The sequence below is a fragment of the Triticum dicoccoides genome, chromosome 6B (genome assembly GCF_002162155.2).
Source record: "Triticum dicoccoides isolate Atlit2015 ecotype Zavitan chromosome 6B, WEW_v2.0, whole genome shotgun sequence".
Classification (NCBI taxonomy): domain Eukaryota; kingdom Viridiplantae; phylum Streptophyta; class Magnoliopsida; order Poales; family Poaceae; genus Triticum; species Triticum dicoccoides.
The window spans coordinates 199,898,050-199,923,322 of record NC_041391.1 but is presented as its reverse complement, the minus strand read 5'-3'; the positions used below and the strand labels follow the sequence as shown (position 1 = coordinate 199,923,322).

The window sequence follows — 25,273 nt, the reverse complement described above, 5'->3', positions numbered from 1 at the left end:
GAGACATGAAACTATTGCACGGACAATGCACCAGCTAAGTGCTGGGCTCCCCTACTACTCTGGGGCAAATGGACAAAATGCACTGCACGTAGCTGTCCTCCGCAGCAATGGTATACCTCCTTCAAACCCACATATTATCCCATGTGATTATTGGTTACAGTGTTGATACATTTGTATTGTTTCTGAGTTTCTTTCATGTGGGGGTGAGAATATCCAATTGCGACTCATACTATGTTTAATACCATGGCCACTGTATAGTCGGAAATATAGCAGGTTATTTATCGACCTTGAGATTCTCAACGATGTTGTATATGGCAAGTACATGAATCTGTATCAGTTATTTACAGTAAAGTATATGCCTCGTTTATAGTTGTACTTTCTGTTGATGTGTTGCGTGCAAAGTGGCCTAAGTTGTTCATCTATGTGCCTCAATCTCCCGCCCCTTCAGTCATGAACATCATGTTGGCACTAAAGTTTCTAATCATCATCGGCATCATCAATCTTGATGCGATTCTCTATTTATGCCCGAAGATCTATTCAAGCTATTCTTTTAGGATCCGCCTCCACCATTGGCCCTTAAATTGGTCTACCCTTTGCTATCTATTCATTAGCTGCTCCATATCTATGCGTGAAGTATAGCTGAGGCTGTTCTCTTAAAGTGACTCCTGCCCATTAGTCATGTCGTTTATTTACTTTACTTTTAGTTATGTCATCATCACCAAGGTCTGTAAGCAAGACTATGTACTCTAAAGCTATCTGGGGCTCGCTCATTAGCAAACTCTTTTTTTATATATTTGTTTATAATTATGTCATTACCAAGGTTTTATGTATTGGCTATGCATTGCAAGTCAAAGTTTATTCTAATTGTTAATAACTTTCTGCGTTTGTTATGTATGTATTGATCTGCTTCTCTTATTTGCTAACCAACCTTCTGCTTGCTATATGTGCATATCTCACAAAGATTGTACTAGAATGGAACATAGACCTTGCATCACAAGGTGATGCAAAATGGATCTACGCCTCTTCACCATGCAATTGATGCCCATCTAACCATAAGAACCAGGAGACTCGTATGTGCAACAATTCTCAAAGCTAATCTAGATGCAGTGTATCAGCCCGACCAAAAAGGGGTGTTTTCGATACACCTGGCAACCATAATGAAACGATCGATATGATTGACTAGAGGGAGGAGGTGGGGTGAATAGGAAACTACGAATTTTTAGCTCTTTTAATCAAATTATGGTTAGCAACAAAACAAGTTGTCTAGATATGCCAGAAGCGAACAAGCGAGGTGGAGGCGGACGTGCAAGCGAAGAGGCTCGAGATCGAGGCTACCAAAGCCAAGACCAAAACAAAAGAAGTGGCACTCGCTTGCATGTTGAAGGAGGTGGAGATAATGAAGGTGGACTTGAGCATGGTGTCCCCTACGAAGAGGCCTTGGTTCGAGAAGATGCAGAGGGAGACGCTCAAGCTTGGTGATTGATCTATGATGGAGAGCGCCATATTTTTTGTATGCCGGCATGACCACAACCGAGACGGTGTGGTTCAACTCCCGCCTTTTTTTGTGTGTGTTGGCATGTGTGTCGGCCGCTAGCAAGTGCGTCGGCATGAACTGTGTAGTATTTTTTGAAGCCTGGCATGTATGGCAGTCGCTAGCATAAACTCTGAGCGATGGCAATGACCGCTGGCATGATCTCTCGCCACGGACCTTTTTCTAAGTTCAAATTATTTTCTACGTGGACAAGAATTAGGTCGGCCGGTTAAGCACATCGGTTGGACACAGATGTATAACGAGCGTTCAGGCGACCTAAACGGATAAAAAGCGGACAAACGCAGGCTTGCATGAAGCGTGGGCCGCTGGAACCGGGGCCCATCTTTATTCGGCTCACCCACCAGGGTGCCGCCCAAACCAACGAAGAGACCAGTCCACCAGCGCGGGACATCGCGGCTACTCTGAAACCCCCAAACCAGACCATGGAGCAAGCCACCCCTCCCGCCGCCGCCGGCATCGACCTTTCCCCAGTGGCGACCGACCTCGGTCGGGTGCACCTCCTGCCCTGCGGCATCAGGCACAACAGCGCCGCCGCCGTCTCCGACTACTTCAAGCCGAGGGACACTGGTCCGTTCGCTCGTTTCCCCTCCTCTCTCTGTCCGTCTGTCTACCTTCTGTCTGTTTGGTTGACGAATTGGTGGGTGCGTGCGTGCGTGCGCGCAGGCGTGGAGGTGGATGGGGTGAAGGTGGAGGAGGCCTTCTTCCGCGGGAGGAACCTGCAGGGCGCCACCGTCGCGCTCCCCGATGGCTACCGAGGTGAGCTCCCGCGATCTGATGGTGCCATCTAAACCTGTTTCTGTTCGGTGGAAACGGTGACGATACTTAAATTTGGAAGCTCTGGCACAGATTCGAAAAACTGCACAAAGCATACTTCTCTCTGTTGGAATTACGCTGACCTTCTGTCCATATATGAGAAATGCGCACGCTACTGCTTGATGTTAAAGCTTTTCTCTGAGATCTGAATATTTAAAGATGAATTGTGGCCTGATCCTGTGTTAAATTAAAATGTGCGAAGGAACGTGAAATTTGGTTTAGCTTACCACAGAAATGGCCATTGAATTGTGACATGGTCTTTTACTATTTTATTATCTTGTATCAAACCCGCATGGAAGCAAAAATCTTAGATGCCGTATTCCTGGCAGAATGTAAAATTGTCTAGGGATACTAGGTTTATAAATATATCAATGTATTTCTGGACTATAGCGATGGTATGATATGATGTTGGTCACACTCTACTCTTCCATATTTTCAGTACATGGTCTGAGTTTGGGCACCATCTTCTTGTATGTTGATCGAGTTTGGTGGTCTGAAACTTACCTGTAGGTTATGTACTGGAGAAGAAGAAGAACGAAGAAAAGGATGCTCAGGGCATGGATGAGGAGGCTAGCAATTTTGTATCCCGTGCAGAATTCCAGAACATAACTTACTGGAATCATGACACCATGCCATCAGCAGAGGATCCTCTCCCACGGTGCTTTCATTGGTTAGCCATTGCGAATGCAGTAAGTGTTTTTTCCTTTCTTTCCAGAATCTGTTTGATCCATTTCTAGCAGATGAGTTGTTATGCCTCTGTACTGTTTGGCTTCCATCCCTAGAGTTTTTGGTACATGACTGTTGGCCATGTTAGTCAGGGTAAGGTACATAATAAAATATTTGGTTGATGACTGTCGACCATGTTAGTCAGGGTAAGGTACATAAGACAAAATTTTGGTGAAGTCAATATGAGCTATTCCCATAGAATGAATTAACTTCTACTAATTGCTTGGCGAGTTTGATTATGTTAACCATTGTGTATGCAGTGAGTGTTATTTTTCTTCCAGAATTTGTTTAATCCATTTTTGAGCAGACGAGCTGTTATGCTTCTGTACTGTTTAGCTTCCATCCCCCATATATTTGGTAGATGACTATTGACCATGTTAGTCAGGGTAAGGTTCATAAGACACTGGTGAAGTCAATATGATCTATGCCCATACAGTGAATTAACTTGAACCCTTGCTTGGTGATGTTAGTAATTCCGCATTCCAAGTTCCACATTCTCTTCATGACTGTTCAATGGACACTGCTCTGCTAACTAAACATTATTGTTCGTTTGATTGATTCTGTAGTGTGTTGTTCCTGGACCTACATGATGTCTCTTTGTTTGTCGATGTTCCTTTCATTTTGTTAGCCTGTTAGGTATGGTAACATGTAGTGGTGTCTACTGAAAGAACTTCTGAAATTTTATCAGATTGCCCTAACTCGAGCTTCCTGTTCGTGCAGATGCACAAGCCAGTGACTGCTGAAGATATGGCTAACATGTCAGCTCGGCAGAATCAGAACAGTTGACCAAGATCTATTACATAGTGAATCTGTTATTTAGTTCCAGCAAGAACCAATCTAACAAGCAATCTACTACCCCGATGAACTTGGAATGTTGGAACTGTAATGTTCGTTAGCTGTGAGCCTGTGAGGGCCAGGTTAAGATTATCAGTCTGTTGTCAACCTGTTGTTCTCTTCTTGAGGAGGGGGCTCTTTCCTGTTGTACTGAGCAGTTCATTTGTCAGGCTATCAGATACATGTAATCTTGTGAATCTAAGTCCTCATGTCTTGATATGATGTGAATTTGTCTTGTACGATGTGGACATATTAATTTGTCTTAATATGACACAGAAAATTCTCATAATTATAACTGCCAATGTGCTACCACTGCTCTCAACCTTGGAGAAGTGCCACATTTAGTTATTTTTTTAAAGGATGCTTTGATAATGAAATCATATCTAACACCAAGATATTTAACATGACTTTTTGTCATTTTTCCAAGATAGATATGATTGTACTATCCTGGCAAAAAAAAAAAAAACAAGATATGATCGGTATTAGCACAGGATATAAAGAAAAATAAACAACATTGGCAAACAGTGAGTTCAGAACCGGTTATTTCTTGAAACAGCAAAACATCTGCAAAATTACATCACATTACAATGTTACAACATGAGTGCGAGCAGAAGCCTCTTCCAGAAAGGATAACAAACCACTGAACCGTGTTCTAAGCTCTAACCCGCGGCGCTAAAAAAACAGAGATACAAATTCGAGTGGTACAGCTCAATATGTGGTACAAACTTCTATCATAACTACGAGAAGATGGTAAGAAAAATAAAATCAACGCTATTAGGGCGTGGCAGATTTTCTATTGCAAGCCATCAAAGAAACCAGGTCCAGCTTTTGATTTCAGTTCGTGGCCGGCATCTTGCCCTATAGCGACCATGTCATCAAAAGAATATGTTCCACTTCTTGACGTCTCGTATACTGTAAGAAAAATCACGCACAAGCACAGAAATTATTGCCTAATAAAATATGGCTAGTTCGTATCGTATGTTCTTAATTGAAAATAAAACGATACCTATAGAGCCATCTGGTGAAGCCAATAGCCCCCGGAATGAACAGTTCCCATCCTTGTCACGATAAGCATATGCCGCAATTGGAGTTCGGCAGTTACCATCAAGAACAGACAGGAATTCTCTTTCACATGCAACAGCTAATCTGGTATCTTCATGATTCAAAGAGGACAGATACTCCATCTACACACAAAAAAAATGGAAAGAGGGAGGATCAGCATCTTTAAGTAGATGGTGCAAACAAAAGAAAAACTCAGGCAATTGGCTGGTGTGTTCTGCGCACAACACAGAATGAAACTCAGGGCACCTACGCACAACACAGAATGAAACAACAGTATGCAATAGGAAATCAGAATGTTCTAACTCCATGCTCTCTGAGCAATTTCGAAAACTAAAATATTCAATATGGTGTGGTAAAAAATCAACAAAAAAATGATTGGAGGCAAGCTAGGCAAAATGGCTAATAAAGATGTGAAATATGAAGAGTTGGTCGACAATGCAGAATTGGACACAACTGCATCTTGGTAAGAACATGATGTGGTACGATGGCCAATAAAGACCACAAAATAGACACTTGAACCTATCAATTTATCAGAGGCACATGGAAAATTGAAGAATTAAAACATAGTGGCATAACACAGCTGGTACCACATTTGGGTATGGCATTATGCATGCATGCAGCATCTAAGATTTTTACTCTGCTAGCAGATTGAAACATTAGACGACCTACCATTTTATCATCATTGCTCCTGCAAGTTATTCCAATAGCGCCTTGAGCGACTGCTGGAAGCATTTCGTCTACTGATAATACAGATGTTGCAGTTTCTGGCATGTCTAACCGTTTTAGTCCAGCCAGTGCCAACAATGTAGCATGTACATCTCCTTCTTTAAGTTTCCTTAACCGTGTCTGAACATTTCCTCTGAAGTTAACAACCTGAAAAGCATTCACTATTGTTAAGCCCTAAATTAACCGAGAAGAGTCTCTAATAAAAATGGCTTGTAAAATAATAAAGCAGTACATATTACTAAAGTAGAAGACTGATTTATAGTGGGATTGGATGGGTTTTAAATAAGATTTTTTTTTGGCAAGAATACTGCTTGGCACATAAGGGACATGAAACAACACCCCTTCAAAATAGCAATCTGTGATATATGTCCTTATACAAGTTTCAGGCAGTTTTATGTATGGAAAAGAAAAATATGAGTTTAACAATGATGGTTTAGCAGAGATTATTTTTAGAATGAAAAACAACAAGGAACAAAACATAAGGAAAGATATGTATTGCACTAATGCAGTCATCACAAGTAGACTTACTTTTAGTGAAGGATATTTATAGAGAATCTGAGATTGCCTCCGCAGGGAAGCACTTCCGATAACACTACCAGCAGGAAGCTCCCCAAGAGTTTTTGCAGTCAGGCATATGAATGCATCTCTCACATCTTCTCGTGGGAGGTTACAGGGCAATATCATGCCTTCTGGTAGATATGTTGGGACATCTTTCATCGAGTGGACTGCGATGTCAATGCTTCCCTCCAAGAGCGCATCGTCTATCTCCTTGGTGAATAAACCCTTGCCTCCTATATCCGCCAGGGGTTTGTCCAAGATCATGTCTCCTGTGGTCTTTATGATGATAATCTCAATGGCACCATCCTCGGCTAACTCCGTGTGTGCAGCTTTCAGTTCGTCACGGGTTTGACGGGCTTGTGCAAGAGCAAGAGGACTGTCCTACATAGTCAGCAATTTGAATTATAGACTTGCATGTGCAAGCAAGATACTTTGGTACAGAAGAAAGAAATAAAAACACATCGAACTGAACATTGAAAAAGACAGCTAGAATTCGACAGGACGCTTTTCTACTTGGAATTTTTCTCCCACCCTAAAACTGAAGGCCGAAGCAACTCAAATTTCCACCAAGGCATATTCTGAATGGGATTCACTAAGACAAAACAAGCAAGAAGTGGCCAAAAGCTACACCAATCTCTGTATACACCCACGTGAAACCCAGAGCTAGTTCACCGAAGAAAAAATCTCTGAAACATCTCACGTTTGACCCCGAATCGAGCTGCTAACATGTATAGGTGCAGTTTTGCTGACTGGAAAAGGCTCATTATTTAGCACGATTAAGGTCAACGGCGCGGTGCTACCCATGTTCCACCATTCCATCAAAGCCCCAGCTAAAATGCAGATCCTGGTAAACGTCCTCAACAATTCGCGTCTGAATCAGGCAATATCTAGCACCTAGAAACGCAATCGGGTCAGTCAGAGCCGCATCTCGAAACGGGAGCTCCTAGGGAAACAAAAAACAGGATCTTGCAGGCGCCTCCGGCACATTGCCGCCCTCAAATCCAACCGAGTTAACACCCAGAGACGCGATTCTTGTACACCAAGCAAACGAAAGGGTTCGATTTGATCACCTCCCGCGCGTGCCAATCCGGATGAGGGAGACCTTGGGCTGCGCCTCGGCCTGGACGGCGACGGCGGCGCGCACCACGGCCCGGCGCGGGCGCGCGAGGCAGGTCGGCGAGCCGAGGAGTGTGTGGTTGGTGCATCTCAGCGTCGCCATCTCCGGCGGCTGGGAAGGGGGGCGAGAGAGGGTCGGGCGAGGCGGGCGGGAGATGCAGGGGGAGGGAGGAGCAGAGCAGAATTCTGCGCTGGTCTGGAGAGGGCGGAGGGATGGATGAGGGGGCAGAGGATAATGTATTGTCCGGATTGGCCAACTACTCCTCTCTCTCTCTCTCTAGTGTAGAGAGAACAGAGGGAGAGAGAAAGAAATGAGGTTTATTGGATCTTGTATAGGTTTCTGCGGTTTATTCAGCTCTTTTCCTCAACCGGCTTGAATGAATTTAATTTATCACTACTCCGTCTCATAATGTAAAACATCTTACATTATGGGACGAATGGAGTAGATATCAATCCACGTTATACTCAAATTATGTAAGATACCAATGGTTTATTTATTTTGTTGGTATCTTTTAGATATACAAAAGATGAATTTAGCATGACGGAAGATTTATCTTTCCGCATGTATTAAGAGATTTAATGTATTTTGCACTGACTAAGTATTAAGGAGTACCCCTTCGCTTGTACACAAAGGCACCCCGCCGCGTGGGTTTCCTGTGCCGCCGGTATGCCTCATCTCTTGTAGTATTAGAGCCATGGAGACACGGTGGATCGGGAGGGCTTTATTTTTGGATGGTTTCTTGAGTTTTGTTAGGTTTTGTGTCCTGTTCAGAGAGACAAGGTGATGGCGGCTCTTTGAAGATGAAACAAGGTTATCGCCGCCTAGCGCCCATCACAACGGTGCTTCTAGCGTTGTTGGAGGGCGTGTGGAGGTTTGTCTCCGACAGATCTCATGGGATTCGGTCGACATTTAACTTCGGTAGATCCGATCTATGTTTGTGTGTCTACAGGTTGGATGCTTCTGAACTACGCTTCTCTTCATCGGTAGTAGTTGTTGTTCTGGTGCGCTGGTCCAGTAGGGCCATTATGTCGGTGTCAAAACCGGCGGATCTCGGGTAGGGGGTCCGGAACTGTGCGTCTAAGGCTGATGGTAACAGAAGGCGGGGGACACAATGTTTACCCAGGTTCGGGCCCTCTCGATGAAGGTAATACCCTACTTCCTGCTTGATTGATCTTGATGATATGAGTATTACAAGAGTTGATCTACCACGAGATCGTAGAGGCTAAACCCTAGAAGCTAGCATATGATTATGATTGTTGTTGTCCTACGGACTAAACCCTCCGGTTTATATAGACACCGGAGGGGGCTAGGGTTACACAGAGTCGGTTACAGAGAAGGAGATCTACATATCCGAATTGCCAAGCTTGCCTTCCACGCAAAGGAGAGTCCCACCCGGACACGGGACGAAGTCTTCAATCTTGTATCTTCATAGTCCAACAGTCCGGCACAAGTACATAGTCCGACTGTCCGAGGACCCCCTAATCCAGGACTCCCTCAGTAGCCCCTGAAGCAGGCTTCAATGACAATGAGTCCGGCGCGCAGATTGTCTTCGGCATTGCAAGGCGGGTTCCTTCTCCGAATACTCCATAGAAGATCTTGAACATGAGGATCGTGTCCGGCTCTGCAAAACAAATTCCACATACCACCATAGAGAGTACAATATTCCACAAATCTAATCTGCTGACAACTTTTCACAGCATGACATCACGCCACGGCCTGGTCATTATTCAAACCATTTTTCTCAACCAACTGCTGCACATATTGCGAGGCGGTTTCCTTGGCACGTCTTGTCGAAGCAGAGATCGTGTCCCCTTATCACGGGATTCTCATCAATACGGGTCTGGGTAACCCAACCGCGCCATCAACACGACGCTTGGGGAATAAGCGAGTTTACGGGGCAAGTGGGGAGGTGCATGGTTTCTACCGCCTTTATAAAGAGATAAGGATTCACCTTTCTCCACCCACGCCTTCTTCTTCCTCTGCTCATCCATTCCCCCTCGCTCGAGCTCTAGCGCCCAAGCCTTCTCCTTCTCCGCAAAGTTATTCCATTTCCGGAGCGGGAGGCAAGTGGATAGCCTCCTCCGTTAAGGAGGAGGACATCACGAAGCTTCGGGAGGCCAGATACCTGGCCGCAAACATCGCGCACCGGCTCCCTACCGAAGGGCAGATCGACCCTACCCCGAAGCCTCAGGAGAGGGTAGTGTTTCTCTCTCACTTTGTCCGCGGACTGGGATTCCCACTCCACCCATTTGTCGGCGGGATCATGTTCTACTATGGGCTGGCCTTCCATGATCTGGCCCCCAATTTCATCCTCAACATCTCGGCGTTTATCGTCGTGTGCGAGGCCTTCCTCCGCATTACGCCCCACTTCGGCCTATGGCTGAAGACCTTCAACGTGAAGCCGAAGGTGGTGGTCGGCCAGCAAGCGGAGTGCGGAGGCGCCATGATGGGCAAGATGCCCAATGTCACCTGGCCCGAAGGCTCCTATGTGGAGACCGTGAAGGGGTGGCAATCAGGGTGCTTCTACATCACCGAGCCGCGTGACACCAACTGGGCGGCGGCCCCCGAGTTTTGATCCGGCATCCCCATGCAGCTCACCTCCTGGAAAGAGAAGGGCTTAGCCTGGGGCTCATCGGTGGAGCTGACCAGACTCCAGACCTGCATCAAAAAAATGATAAGCAAGAAAATCAAGCTTGTCAACATGGTCCAGGTCATGCTCTTCCGCCGGATCCTTCCGTGTCAGAGACGGGCTTTCAATATGTGGGAGTTCGACCCGGCCGAACACTAGACGCTGCGAGAGCTCTTCGACACGACGCACAAAGACATCTGGAAGGTGTTGTTCAAGGCCGCCGAGGTACTGAAAGTGCTAGTATCGACTAGAGGGGGGGTGAATAGGCGATTTTTGTGAAAGTCTTCAAAACTTGGAAGTTTCGAAGACAAACACCAGAAACAACCTAGTTGATATGCAGCGGAAGATAAACTAGCCTAAACAAGCCATAGTCAAGTATGTAAGGATATGAAAGTACAGGACTAATAGCAGTTAGGTAGTAAGGATCAATATGGAAGATGTTATGAAGCCAATCAACAATAGTAGTCAAGCAATGAAGTCAAACAGATAAACAGATAGGCAATGACTACATGAAGACAAACTAAAGTAAGGTTGGGAAGGGATAGAACCAGTTGCTTGTTGAAGACACGGGATTTGTTGGACCAGTTCCAGTTGCTGTGACAACTGTACGTCTGGTTAGGGAGGCTGAGATTTAACTCAGAAGACCGCGTCTTCACCTTATTCCCCTTGAGCTAAGGACACCCAGTCCTCGCCCAATCACTCTGGTAAGTCTTCAAGGGAGACTTCCAAACCTTCACAGACTTTGTTCACCGGCAATCCACAATGACTCTTGGATGCTCAGAACGCGACGCCTAACTGGCTGGAGGATTCACAGTCCTCAAGTGTAATAAGTCTTCAGGTCACACAGACAGAAAGACTTCAGTGATGCCTAACACTCTTTGGCTCTGGGTGTTTGGGCTTTGTCCTCGCAAGGATTTCTCTCTCTCAAATGCTTCGAGGTGGGTTGCTCTCAAACGACAAAAGCCGTGCACGAACTCTGAGCAGCCACCAATTTATGGTGTAGGGGGTGGGCTATTTATAGCCACTAGGCAACCCGACCTGATTTGTCCAAAATGACCCTGGGTCACTAAGGAACTGACACGTGTTCCAACGGTCAGATTTCAAACACACACGGCAACTTTACTTGGGCTACAAGAAAAGCTGACTCATCCAGCTCTGGATAAGTTTTGCTCTCATTGTCTTCGCTCGAAGACATAGGATTTGGGTTGAGCATCACTTCAGTCACTCTGACTTAGTTCACTTGGACCCCACTTAACAGTACGGTGGTTCCTATGACTCAACAAAGAAGAAAAGGAAACGGCGAAACCACACAGTCTTCGCGCTCCATTGTCTTCACGTAATGTCTTCTCATGTCATAGTCTTAAGTATGAATATCTTCTCATACCACCATTGTCTTCAATGTCTTCATACATTTTTGGGGGTTATCTCTGGTAGGTAAACCGAATCAATGAGGGACACTACCTGCATTATCCTGCAATTCTCACAAACGCATTAGTCCCTCAACCAACTTTGTCGTCAATACTCCAAAACCAACTAGGGGTGGCACTAGATGCACTTACAATCTCCCCCTTTTTGGTGATTGATGACAAACTGGTTGAAGTTTTCAACGGGGATAAAGTATGTGAAATTGTAAGGATAGGGAATTGTCTTCACAAGTTGCAAGGGCTCCCCCTGAAGATGTGCATATAAGTAATTTGCTTTTGAAATGCAAATGCACATGGCAGGTTGTACTTGTGGAGATCCACTTCAACTTATGAAGCTAATTCATCATGCATGAACCGATATAACAAGTAGAATGACATGCATAATGAAAAATGGACGTCTGCAGAATGATCTAAGTGCGAAAGTTATCATCGCACATGCGGAATTTATCATCGCATCAGAGTAAAGCAAATACGTAGCAGAAGTAGCAGACGACCATCAAGTTTAGGTGTTACAACTCAAAGAACCAAATGTTTCAAAACGCAAGAGTTGTAAGCACGCAGCAAAATATAGTGCAACCGCCCATATGAACCCGCTTGAAGACTATCAACTCATACGCTTCTCCCCCTTTTGTCAGTAATGACCAAAAAGGTTTGAAGACATAGAGCATCTACTCGTCATGAGTAGGTGAAGCAGCTGGGTCGTTGTCGTTGGTTGGTGGTGCAGATGAACTTGGTGCATTGTCAATGCGCGCAGTTGTAGTTGGAGGTGGTGAAGTAGCGTCATCTTCATCATCGATCACTCGGGCATTGACTGTTGCCGCGGAAGAGGAATATTCAGAGTCTTCAAGAGATGGAGTTCGACGCAGGGTAGCAGTCTGTGGAGGAGTGGAGTCGAACTAGAATCTCTCATTGAAGCCATCATCTTGAAGATCAGCTTCAGCACTGAGCAGGGTCAAACTCTTCCATGATCTTCGGCAAGTTTCATGAGCAACAAAGGCATTCTTGGTGGCAAGGTTACGAATGCGATTGACATCCACCAAGAGGCTTTGCATTTGGCGCTTGAGCCAGAAATGATGCTTATCTTGCTTCTGATGAAGAGCCACAAGAAGCTCTCGGTCATTGAGAACATGAGAACGCTTCCGAGGCCTTTGCGCAATGGTGCTTTCAGTGGCTTCAGTGGGCGCTCTGTGTGGCAGACGAGTGTTACCAGCCAGTGGATATAATCTTGTTGCTGCTTGAACACCTTCAATAGGCTGAGTGAAGCTTTGGTGCTCAATGTTCTGAAGACAAAGGGGCGTCTTGGCAGGGTCAGAGTATACAGCATCAACTGACATATCAACCTCTGGCAGAAATATTATGTGATTGCGAGCAGACGGCTGATAATTGACAGATGAGTGTCACTTGATGAGGTGCATGACCCATGGAGCATAAAACTTCAGACCAAATAGGTCAGAGCCGAAAGCAGCAAGTTGCCGGATGAAGAATTCCTGAGTGTTGAAGCTGATGCCATTTAGAATGTAGAAGACCAAAGTCTTCATAGCTCCTTCAAGCTTGGCCGCTGATGAGTGTCCCTTGACTGGCCATAGAGTACGCCGGATGATATGATATATGGTGCGAGGCAGATACTCAAGGTCTTCAACAAAAAAATGTGTGGGATACTCAGCGTTAGATGGCAACGGCTTCATCATGCTCAGCATCTGGCTCATGTTGGGTTCGGGCTTGTGGAAGATGCTCTCCACAGCATTGCGGTGTAACTGACAGTTAGGCTCATACAATTCTCCAGGAGTGGCTAGCCCAGTGAGCTCAATGATATCCATAGCTTTGGCTTCATGATGAACGTTTCCAGTCATCCACTCGAGAACCCAAGTCTTGATGTCTCTGTAGTAATCACAAATGTGCAGAGTGGCATAGAATTGAAGCAAAAGCTCTTCATTCCAATGTTCCTTGTCTGTCACAAAGTGGAGCAGACCAGCGTCGCGAAAGCAGTCAAGTGCTTCTTCTAAGCACGGCAATCCAGCAATAGCTTCAGTGTCAAGACGCATATGAGGGAAAATGCGCCCTTGATCATATAGCACGCAAGAGTAATAGCTTCTCTGCTGATAGCTCCAGAACCTGTCTGATGATATTCTTGGCTTGGAGTAGGGGTTCTTGGCGCTGTCAAAGAAGGTATTGTGGCTCTTGAAGCCATTTGCATTGAAGGACCCGGGGGAGTTGGCAGTACCTGGAAACCATGGCAACCTGGGCTTTGGCTTCTGAACCTGAGGCCGATGCTCAACATGATAATCAAATTGGGGTCCTGAAGCAGAAGGCGGAGGCACCAGAATGGGCCATCGGACAGTGATAAGCTGACCGTGATCGTATGCTTGCTCAATAGTGTGAGGCCTTGGTGGCGGAACAGGAGCAGGGGCAACATCAGAGGCATTAGGCTGCACGACAGGTGCTTCGGGAGCAGTTGTCATATTTGCTTCAGGTGCAGCCTCCTCATTGGCGTCAGGTGCAGCATTCTCATGAGCTTCAGGTGCAACATCCTCATTATCTTCAGGAGCAGCATCCTCATTGGTTTCAGGTTCAGGGGCCACACTTGCTTCAGGCATAGTGGCCTCATTGGTTTCAGGCACACTTGTTGGTGCAGGCTCCATATTAGCGTCAGCCATGACTACATCACTGGCTTCATTGGTGTTGGTGGTGGCAGCCTTAACATTTTCAACCTCCTCTTGATGAGCAGGAGGGTCGGGCACAGGCACGTTCAGATCATGAACTGCTTCTTCTTCAATCGCTGGAGGAGTTGGTACACGTACTTCTTCTTCATTTTCTTCGGCTGATGCAGCCGGAATGTCTTCAGCAGCATGTGCTTCGGACTCGGAGACGTTCACTGTTGGAGCTGGTTCAGAGAACACTTGGCGTGCAACAGGTGAACGGTGCACTTCTCCTTCGGGAACGCTCGACAGAGGGACTTCAGGCCTTTGTCCTCTGCAAAGCCTGCGAAGTGCTGGCTTCAAGTTAGGAGATGGAGTTGGCCGGGCCTGAAAGTCTTCATCCTCTTCTTGCACTGGGGGTGTAGCTTGTTGTTGTTGTCGGGGAGTACTGGGGGAGTCTTGTTGTTGTTGTGGGTGATCAGCCCACGAAGCATCCTGAGCAATTGGCGTCAATGGACGACCAATGCTGATGAGTTTGTTGTTCGTACGAACAGGCGATGATACCACTTGATGTTCAATCTGAGGAAGAACTTCATCATCATTTACATTGTCATCTTGACCAATGTCTTCAGCAACGGTGTGTTCAGCTTCTGGAATATCTTCAGCTTCAGGAGCCTCTGTAGTAGCAGGCTCATGGACAACCATTCCTCGTTCTTGATGAACAGACAAAGGGCAAACCACGGAAATGGGTTCAACGACTAAGGGCTCTATGGAAGCAGCCCTAGTCTTCTTGGTCTTGCGCTTCTTCTTGGAGGGAGCGACATCAGAAGCTTCAGCATGCTTTCTCTTTCTGGCTTTAGCCTCGACAGCCCTCGTCTTCTTCTGTTCAGAAGCTGTTGTGGTGACCTTTGGCTTCGAGCCAGTCATGCTGCTTGGGAAGATAATGCGAGGGGCTTCTTGGCTTGAGGGTGCAGGCTGATCAGCAGGGCGCTTGTTCTTCTTCTTTGCAGCCATCCTGGGATCAATGCCAGGACGGCCAAGGGACTTGCGCTTCTCAGCCTCATTGTAGGCAAGCACACACTTATCTGCCAAAAGCTTCATGCGTTCTTGAGAGCCCTGAGCTTCTTGGCGTTTCTTCAGAAAAGCTTCTTTAAGCTCATTCAGCATGACCTTGAAGTTGCGGATGTCTTGAACACTTAGCTTGGCCACATGCTTCTTGAATTGAGCCTTCTCAAAATCAATCTTGTTTTTGAGCTCAACGATGCGCTGAGCGAGAGCTAGCTCAGAAGCAATGGCGCCATTAAAGGCGACACTGAGGCCAACTGGAAGCTGTAAGTCTTCAAAGCTGACGTTGGGGGTGTTGAACCACTCATCAATGAAGTTGTGAATGATGGCTACATCAAATAGAGGCAAGTTGCTGAAGATCTCAGCTTCTTCCTTGCTCTTGATCAGCTGCTCAAGGGCATCATCCGCAAGATCTTCATCACTTGATAGATCAATGGGTTCTTCACGCAGAATTGCGGCAGGAGTCAAGACTCTTTGATCAGATGGTCTAACAAGCTACTTTTTCTTGTCCGTTCTCTTGGAGATACGGGACAGATCTTCAGATTGCACACTGGCTTCAGGAGGTGCAGTGGCCAGTGGCTTTGCATGCAAAGTCTTCGGAGGTGCAGCTGAGGTTGAAGCCTTTGACTTCTTTTGCTTCTGCGGCTTTGGAGGAGGAGCAGGGGCTTCATCAGAGTCAACACCATTGTCAGAATGATCTACTCTGGCGCCTTGGACCATGATGTAGGTGATGAGGCCGTCAAGGTTGGCGTAGGGGCCGATGACATTGGGATTGGCTTCACGAGAGCCATCAGCACGGGGAGCAGAGGGACCTGGGTTGAAATCCAAACCCAAGGACTTCTTGTTCTTCTTGGCCGAAGCCACAGCAAACTGATAGTTGCGCTTGAAGAGCGAATCGTCACGACACCATAGTAGTGAAGTGGGATCTGCGTTCGCTGGCTGTGGCCCACGGACCATACAGGGATAGAAGCCTTGTTCAATGGCTTCAGCTCGGCTCTTGGGTTGAAGCCCTCGATAGAGGATATCACTCCAAGATCTCTTGATGGCATTCTTCTCTGCATATTCCTTTGTCACAAACTTGTACTTGAACCACTCCTCAGCCCAATAGCGTCGAATCCATTGGATTCGCGTCTTTCTCTGATGATAGTTCTCTTCAGGATCAGTCTTGTACAGTTCAGCTAAATCATCAGGCAGATCTTTAGATGTCCCTTCTCTGCGCTGTCTGCCACCCTTCCTTGCTGATTTTTCTGTTGCCATGAACTTCAAACTGAAAGGCTTCAGTACGTTCAAAGGCTTCAGAGATTTGCGCTTGCTGGTCAAGCAGGAACTGGCTTCAGGAGAATTTATATGATGCTGTAAGTATTCTGCAAACGAATGCAGACTATGAGAACCAAGGGATTCTCCCACGGACATGTACCTGTGACAGCATTAGAGATGCGAGGGAAGGGGAAGAGGTCATATGCATTCTCAGAAGATTTTGAAGATAAATCAGTTTGAAGACATTGACCTCATGTTGCAAAGACATTCACTTATATAGGTGAGTTGGTTCCAGATTTGTACCAATCCGTGAATAAGTACAAGTGAGGAATCAAACTAGAAGAGATCTAAGTGAATCGGCTAAGCAGTATGAGATGCAGATGGAATAGATCTAGCTTTGAATAGACAGAAACTACTTTCGGTAAACAGTATGAATCTTGAAGATCAAAAAGATGGTAAAAATAGAGTTTTAATTACCGCACGAAGAACTGCTAGATGGAGGAATAGGAGACCGAGCAGTTCAGCCCACCGTGCCCTAACTTGGTGACGGAGGACACCTACGGCGACGGCGGAGAGGACGATGTCCGCGGCCGGCATGAGGACGGCGTCGGAGAAGTCGCGGCAGCTAAGCGCTTCGTCGCCGGCGTCGTCGCGAGCTAGCGGTGGCGCTAGGGTTTTGACGGAGGTGGAGAGGTGGAAGAAGTATTTCTTTACCGCGGGGGGACAAGTATTTATAAGTAGGTGAGAGACACAGCGCAATTACGCCGGTGCCCCTGGCGGTTCACATCTGAGGGGCACGTGGCAAGAATGCAACACACTCAGGGTTGTCCCACGTTCCCACGCCCTCCAGGCATGTCGGAGAGTTGTTCCGGCTTCTCCGGATTTCAACAGTAAAGATAAGCCATTTAAAACAGATTTATTGTTTGTCTCTTTGCCTTCTGCTGACTAGGATGCAGAGAAGACATTCGACTGTTTCAATAGAATGCATATGATTTGGATAGATAGAGTTGAGATAGGAAGCATAGAGAGGTTAGGGTCCGATCACATTCACTTAGTTCAAAAGATTCAATCTTGAAGACATAGCTATAAGCGAATGCTGTAGAGGACAGAACACTAGTCTATATATACATCAGAAAGCAATCAAATCATCATAGTGCAGAAAGTCATGAAGACAAATTGAAACTGACGACAAACCAAATGCGAAGTCATTTCAGTATAACGCCTTGAGTGAGACACTTCAAACAAGAAAAGTTGGTGGTGGTGTTACCCACCGTATAGGAAGTATTAGACCCAGACACGGCGCACAATTATCGTGGCGCTCCGAAGTCAAATTCCATGTTAATGTATTCACACTTAGTGTGTAAATCTTCATTGATTGAAGATATACCTTACTTTGTGTGTTGCACATCTAAGTCATCAACATGCATAAGTGTTAGGATGTGTGCCTAATCACAGGACATTAGAGGATTCTAAGATATTTAGCTCACACCGTAACTTGCAAAACCTTTTCTCATCCAAGGGCTTTGTGAAGATATCTGCCAGTTGCTCTTCAGTGTTGACGTGAATGATATCGATGTCTTTCTTCATAACATGATCTCTGAGAAAGTGATGACGAATTTCAATGTGCTTTGTCTTCGAGTGTTGGACTGGATTGTTGGCTATTTTGATGGCACTCTCGTTGTCGCAGAAGAGAGGTACTTGTGTCAGGTTGATGCCATAATCCTTGAGAGTTTGCCTCATCCATAGAAGCTGAGCACAACAGGATCCAGCAGCAATGTATTCAGATTCAGCAGTTGAGAGTGATACACAGTTCTGCTTCTTCAAAGACCAACAGACAAGTGATCGACCAAGAAAATGACATGTGCCAGATGTAGACTTGCGATCCACCTTATCACCAGCATAATCAGCATCCGAGAATCCAACCAAATCGAATCTTGAGCCCTTGGGATACCATAATCCGAGTGTTGGGGTGTAAGCCAAATATCGAAGAATTCGCTTCACAGCTAAGTGATGTGATTCCTTTGGTGCCGCTTGGTATCGAGCACACATGCAAACACTAAGCATAATATCTGGCCTAGATGCACATAAATAAAGCAAGGATCCAATCATGGAGCGGTATACCTTTTGATCGAACTCTTTACCATTGTCATCGGGACCAAGATGGTGTTTGGCTGGCATTGGCGTCGTGTAGCCTTTGCAGTCTTCCATTCCAAACTTCTTCAGACAATCTTTGAGGTATTTCTCTTGAGATATTAAGATGCCATTCCTCTGCTGACGAATTTGAAGACCAAGGAAGAACTTCAGCTCACCCATCATGGACATTTGATATTGCTCTTGCATCATGTACCCAAACTCATCACTATACTTCTGGTTGGTGCAGCCGAAGATTATGTCATCCACATATATTTGGCACACAAACAGTTCACCATCATATGTCTTCGTGAAGAGAGTGGGATCGAGGGATCCAGGTTTGAAGCCTTTGCTCTTCAGGAAGTCTTTGATTGTATCATACCAGGCACGAGGGGCTTGTTTGAGGCCATACAGTGCCTTGTTTAGCTTGTACACCATATCAGGATGTTTTGGATCTTCAAAGCCAGGTGGTTGTGCGACATATACTTCTTCTTCAATCTTGCCATTAAGAAATGCACTCTTTACATCCATTTGATATAGCAAGATATTGTGATGATTAGCGTAGGCTAGCAGTATGCGAATAGCTTCAAGCCTAGCCACAGGAGCAAATTTTTCATCAAAGTCAATTCCTTCAACTTGAGTGTAACCTTGAGCCACAAGACGAGCTTTGTTTCTGATGACTTGACCATGCTCATCTTGCTTGTTTCGATATATCCATTTTGTTCCAATAATGTTATGCTTGCGTGGATCAGGTCGCTTGACAAGTTCCCAAACATTATTCAGTTTGAACTGTTGAAGTTCTTCTTGCATGGCTTGAATCCATTCAGGTTCCATAAAGGCTTCAGCAACTTTCTTGGGTTCTGATATTGACACAAATGAAAAGTGCCCACAGAAGTTTGCTAGCTGTGTTGCTCTTGATCGAGTGAGCGGACCAGGTGCATTGATGCTGTCAATTATCTTCTCTATTTGAACTTCATTTGCAACACGTGGATGAACAGGACGAAGATTTTGCTCTGGCTGGTCATTGTCATCATTGGGAGGATTGTCTTCGGACTGAGCATTGTCTTCAGGTTGATTTGGTGCAGAAATGATAAGTTCCTCTTCAGGTTGTGCTTCAGAGGGCATGATTTCACCAGTTCCCATCAGCTTGATTGCCTCGTTTGAAGGAGCTTCATCAAGTGTGCTTGGCAGTATCTCTCTTTGTGAACCATTGGTTTCATCAAATTTCACATCCACAGTTTCAACGATTTTGTAGAGATAAAGGTTGAAGACTCTGTAGGAGTGTGAATCCTTTCCATAGCCAAGCATGAAGCCTTCGTGAGCCTTAGGTGCAAATTTTGACTTGTGATAGGGATCCTTGATCCAGCATCTTGCTCCAAATACTCTGAAGTAACTAACGTTTGGCTTCTTGCCAGTAAGTAGCTCATATGAGGTTCTGTTCAGAAGCTTATGAATGTACACACGATTGATGATGTGACATGCTGTATCAATAGCTTTAGGCCAGAACTTTCTTGGTGTCTTGTACTCATCTAGCATTGTTCGAGCCATCTCAATGAGGGTTCTGTTCTTGCGCTCAACGATGCCATTTTGCTGAGGTGTGTATGGAGCAGAGAACTCATGAGTGATTCCCATTGTATCCAGATACAGATCAAGTCCAGTGTTCTTGAATTCAGTGCCATTGTCACTTCTGATGTGCTTGATCTTCACACCATAATTGTTCATTGCTCGATTTGCAAAGCGCCTGAAGACATCTTGCACTTCAGTCTTGTAAAGAATTATATGAACCCATGTGTATCTTGAGTAGTCATCAACAATGACGAAGCCATAGAGACAGGCAGTTGTCGTGAGAGTGGAGTAGTGAGTAGGTCCAAATAAGTCCATGTGTAACAGCTCGAAGGGTTGAGATGTTGTCATGATTGTCTTCGAGTTGTGCTTTGCCCTTGTCATCTTTCCAGCTTCACAGGCACCACACAGATGATCCTTCTTGAACTTGACATCTTCGATGCCTATGACATGCTTCTTCTTGATGAGTGAGTGTAAGTTCCTCATGCCAGCATGTCCCAGCCTTCGATGCCAGAGCCAGCATTCTGAAGCTTTTGTGAGAAGACATACGGCAAGCTGTGGACCTGCTGAGAAATCTACCATGTACAGATCATCTTTTCGATACCCTTCAAAGACTAGAGATTTGTCAGATTCCATTAGTACAAGGCAGCGATATTTGCCAAATATCACAATCATGTTCAAGTCACAAAGCATTGAGACAGACATTAAGTTGAAACCAAGGGATTCAACAAGCATCACTTTATCCATGTGTTGATCCTTTGAGATTGCAACTCTACCTAGACCCAATACTTTGCTTTTACCAGTGTCAGCAAATGTGATGTGACTCTTGTCGGATGGATGTAAGGTTGAGTCCATGAGAAGACTTCGATCACCAGTCATATGATTTGTGCATCCACTGTCCATAATCCATTCTGAAGCTTTTGGTGATGTACCCTACAGTGCAGTTAGGAGGATAGGCTTCACACAAGTGTTGTGAAGCATATGCATTTGATACACATAGGAACAGTCACAGCTTATAACAAGGTTTGGACATAGTATGACTAATAAGAAATTTAGATGTGAAGCATATAGAGTGAAATTTTAATGTGCGTCCTTAGTGAGTTTTAGGTCCCCAGCAATAGTATCGGACGCCATTGATTGCTGGCTGGAGACCATTTTCTGCAAAAGAGAGTTAGTTCTTCTTTGCCACCCACATCTTCAGTGGGGGCTTAGAAGCAATGAGTCTAAGTGCAGCATCTGAGAATTTTGGCTTTGGAGCCCTAGCAAATAGCCTTGCAGGAGATGAATGATACTCATATGAATAAGCAGAAAAGTTCTTAGTCCTATGAACATAGCGGTTTGAAGATACACGCTCATATTCATAAGTCTGAGCATGATTTCCCTGCAAAACATTGGCGTTAGGGTGACTCATGTGAGTCCTATATTTGTATGAAGCCTTTGGGCCATACGAAGCCATAGGTCTGGGGTTTGTCTTCTTCCTTGGTGGTGTCATGACGACATTCACAGGAAGATTCTCAATGTACCGCTTAGGTACCCAGATCTTCTTCATAGGTGGTCCATTCCTGCAGTTAGTACCAATGTACCTGGCAAACACTTCACCATTCTGATTTTTGAACAGCTTATAGTTTGCATCAAAGGATTCATCAATGATAATAGGATTAGCACAGGTAAAGCCAGATAAGGTAGATGAATCTACTGAAGGTTTCTTTGCAGCAACCCATGTGGTTTTGGGGTACTGCTCAGGCTTCCAGTACGAGCCATCAACATTCATTTTCCTTTCGAACCCAACACTCTCCTTCCTAGGGTTTCGGTTCAGAATTTGCTTTTTGAGGACATCGCAGAGAGTCTGATGTCCCTTCAAACTTTTGTACATCCCTGTTTCAAGCAATGTCTTCAACATAGCACTTTCATCAGCAACAGCAGTGGTATCCTCCGCAGAGGGGTTAGTGACCACATCAATATGTGAAGACAATGAAACAGTAGCAGCAGTGGAACATTCAGCAACAGATGTAGCATTATCACGCTCAATGCATTTTAGACATGGTGGTTCAAATCCTTCCTGAGCGGAATTGATCTATTGGGCGCAAAGTGATTCATTCACCTTTTGAAGATCTTCATGAGCCGCTCTCAATTTATCAAGCTCTTGTTTCCTTTGAAGATAATCATAGGAGAGCCTTTCATAAGTAGTTGAGAGTGATTCATGACGACCTTCAAGTTCTTGGTACTTAGCATGAAGATTTTTTATGTCATCAACTAAGGACTGTGAACGTGTCATTTCAGCATCCAACAAGTCATCGCTTTTGTCTAACAGTTTTTGAGTATGTTCCATAGCCTTTTGTTGTTCAGTTGCAATTTTAGCAAGTGTTTTGTAGCTGGGTTTGGATTCACAATCAGAGTCATCTTCACTTGAATTTTGAAAGTAAGCATCGCGTGATTTTACCTTGGCACCGCGTGCCATGAAGCAGTAGGTGGGAGTAGGATCGTCTTCGTCATTAGCTTCAGCGCTGGTGTGGAATTCATTGTCTTCAGTGTTGAAGATGGACTTGGCAACATAGGCTGTGGCTAGAGCCAGACTTGCAACGCCAGGGTCAGACTCCTCTCCAGACTCCACCTCCACTTCCTCTGAAGCAGACTCCTCCTATGAATCCATTTCCTTGCCAACAAAAGCACGAGCCTTGCCAAATGAGCTCTTCTTGTATGATGAAGACTTGGAAGAAGACTTATAAGACTTTGAGGATTTCTTCTTCTTCTTGTCATCGGAATCATATTCCTTGCTTTTCTTCTTCTTCTTCTCATTGTCCCACTGTGGACACTCAGATATGTAGTGACCAGGTTTCTTGCACTTGGGGCAGGTTCTCTTCTTGTGATCATTTGTGGAAGCTTCATCATTCCTTGAGCTAGATCGTGAAGACTTTCTGAAGCCCTTCTTCTTTGTGAATTTCTGGAACTTCTTCACAAGCATAGCAAGTTCCCTTCTAAGGTCTTCAGGATCTTCAGAACTACATTCAGATTCTTCTTCAGATGAGGAAACAACTTTTGCCTTCAAAGCACGAGCTCGGCCATAGCTTGGACCATAGATATCTCTTTTCTCAGATAGCTGGAACTCATGTGTGTTGAGCCTCTCAAGTATATCAGACGGATCGAGTGTCTTGAAGTCAGGACGTTCTTGTATCATGAGAGCAAGGGTGTCAAAGGAGCTGTCAAGTGATCTCAGCAGTGTCTTGACGATTTCATGCTTGGTGATCTCAGTTGCGCCAAGAGCTTGAAGTTCATTTGTAATATCAGTGAGGCGATCAAACGTGAGCTGGACATTCTCATTGTCGTTTCTCTTGAAGCGGTTGAAGAGGTTGCGAAGAACACTGATTCTTTGACCTCTCTGGGTTGAGACGCCTTCGTTGACCTTGGATAGCCAGTCCCAGACTAGCTTCGACGTTTCCAGAGCACTCACACGGCCATACTGTCCTTTGGTCAGATGACCACAGATGATGTTCTTTGCAGTAGAGTTCAGTTGAATGAACTTCTTGACATCAGTGGGGGTGACACCTTCACCAGTTTTGGGAACACCATTCTTGACGACATACCAGAGGTCGACATCAATGGCTTCAAGATGCATGCGCATCTTATTCTTCCAGTAGGGATATTCTGTTCCATCGAACACGGGGCAAGCAGCGGAAACCTTGATTATCCCTGCAGTCGACATAGCTGACACTCCAGGTGGTTAAACCGAATCACACAGAACAAGGGAGTACCTTGCTCTGATACCAATTGAAAGTGCTAGTATCGACTAGAGGGGGGGGGTGAATAGGCGATTTTTGTGAAAGTCTTCAAAACTTGGAAGTTTCAAAGACAAACACCAGAAACAACCTAGTTGATATGCAGCGGAAGATAAACTAGCCTAAACAAGCCATAGTCAAGTATGTAAGGATATGAAAGTACAAGACTAATAGCAGTTAGGTAGTAAGGATCAATATGGAAGATGTTATGAAGCCAATCAACAATAGTAGTCAAGCAATGAAGTCAAACAGATAAACAGATAGGCAATGACTTCACGAAGACAAACTAAAGTAAGGTTGGGAAGGGATAGAACCAGTTGCTTGTTGAAGACACATGATTTGTTAGACCAGTTCCAGTTGCTGTGACAACTGTACGTCTGGTTAGGGAGGCTGAGATTTAACTCAGAAGACCGCATCTTCACCTTATTCCCCTTGAGCTAAGGACACCAAGTCCTCGCCCAATCACTCTGGTAAGTCTTCAAGGGAGACTTCCAAACCTTCACAGACTTCGTTCACCGGCAATCCACAATGACTCTTGGATGCTCAGAACGCGATGCCTAACCGGCTGGAGGATTCACAGTCCTCAAGTGTAATAAGTCTTCAGGTCACACAGACAGAAAGACTTCAGTGATGCCTAACACTCTTTGGCTCTGGGTGTTTGGGCTTTGTCCTCGCAAGGATTTCTCTCTCTCAAATGCTTCGAGGTGGGTTGCTCTCAAACGACAAAAGCCGTGCACGAACTCTGAGCAGCCACCAATTTATGGTGTAGGGGGTGGGCTATTTATAGCCACTAGGCAACCCGACCTGATTTGTCCAAAATGACCCTGGGTCACTAAGGAACTGACACGAGTTCCAACGGTCAGATTTCAAACAGACACTACAACTTTACTTGGGCTACAAGCAAAGCTGACTCATCCAGCTCTGGATACATTTTGCTCTCATTGTCTTCGCTCGAAGACATAGGATTTGGGTTGAGCATCACTCCAGTCACTCTGACTTAGTTCACTTGGACCCCACTTAACAGTACGGTGGTTCCTATGACTCAACAAAGAAGAAAAGGAAACGACGAAACCACACAGTCTTCGCGCTCCATTGTCTTCACGTAATGTCTTCTCATGTCATAGTCTTCAGTATGAATATCTTCTCATACCACCATTGTCTTCAATGTCTTCATACATTTTTGGGGGTCATCTCCGGTAGGTAAACCGAATCAATGAGGGACACTACCTGCGTTATCCTGCAATTCTCACAAACGCATTAGTCCCTCAACCAACTTTGTCGTCAATACTCCAAAACCAACTAGGGATGGCACTAGATGCACTTACAGGTACCTCCTCCCATAACCGAGGATCGCGGACTCAGCGCAAAGCGCCCCGCCAATCCGGTAAGCTCTTTATATTTTGCGAGA

General features: G+C 45.3%; 2 protein-coding genes across 2 annotated transcripts; one reads left to right on the top strand and one right to left on the bottom strand.

The window, feature by feature from the left end:
- The first annotated feature begins 1,922 nt into the window (after positions 1–1,922).
- LOC119323378 (ribonuclease H2 subunit C-like) lies at positions 1,923–4,167 on the top strand. Its single transcript, XM_037597018.1, has 4 exons — positions 1,923–2,119; positions 2,216–2,308; positions 2,876–3,054; positions 3,812–4,167. The coding sequence occupies exons 1-4, from the start codon at positions 1,975–1,977 to the stop codon at positions 3,875–3,877; spliced, it is 483 nt and encodes a 160-aa protein (XP_037452915.1). The 5' UTR covers positions 1,923–1,974; the 3' UTR covers positions 3,878–4,167.
- A 283-nt stretch (positions 4,168–4,450) lies between these two features.
- On the bottom strand, positions 4,451–7,621 carry LOC119322531 (porphobilinogen deaminase, chloroplastic-like). The gene is made up of 5 exons (XM_037596012.1): positions 7,342–7,621; positions 6,242–6,647; positions 5,657–5,860; positions 4,932–5,109; positions 4,451–4,837 (listed from the first exon to the last, which is right to left on the bottom strand). Exons 1-5 carry the CDS (start codon positions 7,488–7,490, stop codon positions 4,719–4,721), a joined length of 1,056 nt encoding a protein of 351 aa, XP_037451909.1. The 5' UTR covers positions 7,491–7,621; the 3' UTR covers positions 4,451–4,718.
- Positions 7,622–25,273: the final 17,652 nt, after the last annotated feature.

Coding starts and splice junctions, on each gene's coding strand:
- LOC119322531 (XM_037596012.1), bottom strand. CDS start 7,490: ATGGCGACGCTGAGATGCACCAACCACACACTCCTCGGCTCGCCGACC. Junction 5,110..5,656: donor GGAGCAATGATGATAAAATG/GTAGGTCGTCTA, acceptor TTTTGTGTGTAG/ATGGAGTATCTGTCCTCTTT. Junction 4,838..4,931: donor TTCACCAGATGGCTCTATAG/GTATCGTTTTAT, acceptor TTTTTCTTACAG/TATACGAGACGTCAAGAAGT.
- LOC119323378 (XM_037597018.1), top strand. CDS start 1,975: ATGGAGCAAGCCACCCCTCCCGCCGCCGCCGGCATCGACCTTTCCCCA. Junction 2,120..2,215: donor CTTCAAGCCGAGGGACACTG/GTCCGTTCGCTC, acceptor GCGTGCGCGCAG/GCGTGGAGGTGGATGGGGTG. Junction 3,055..3,811: donor GGTTAGCCATTGCGAATGCA/GTAAGTGTTTTT, acceptor CTGTTCGTGCAG/ATGCACAAGCCAGTGACTGC.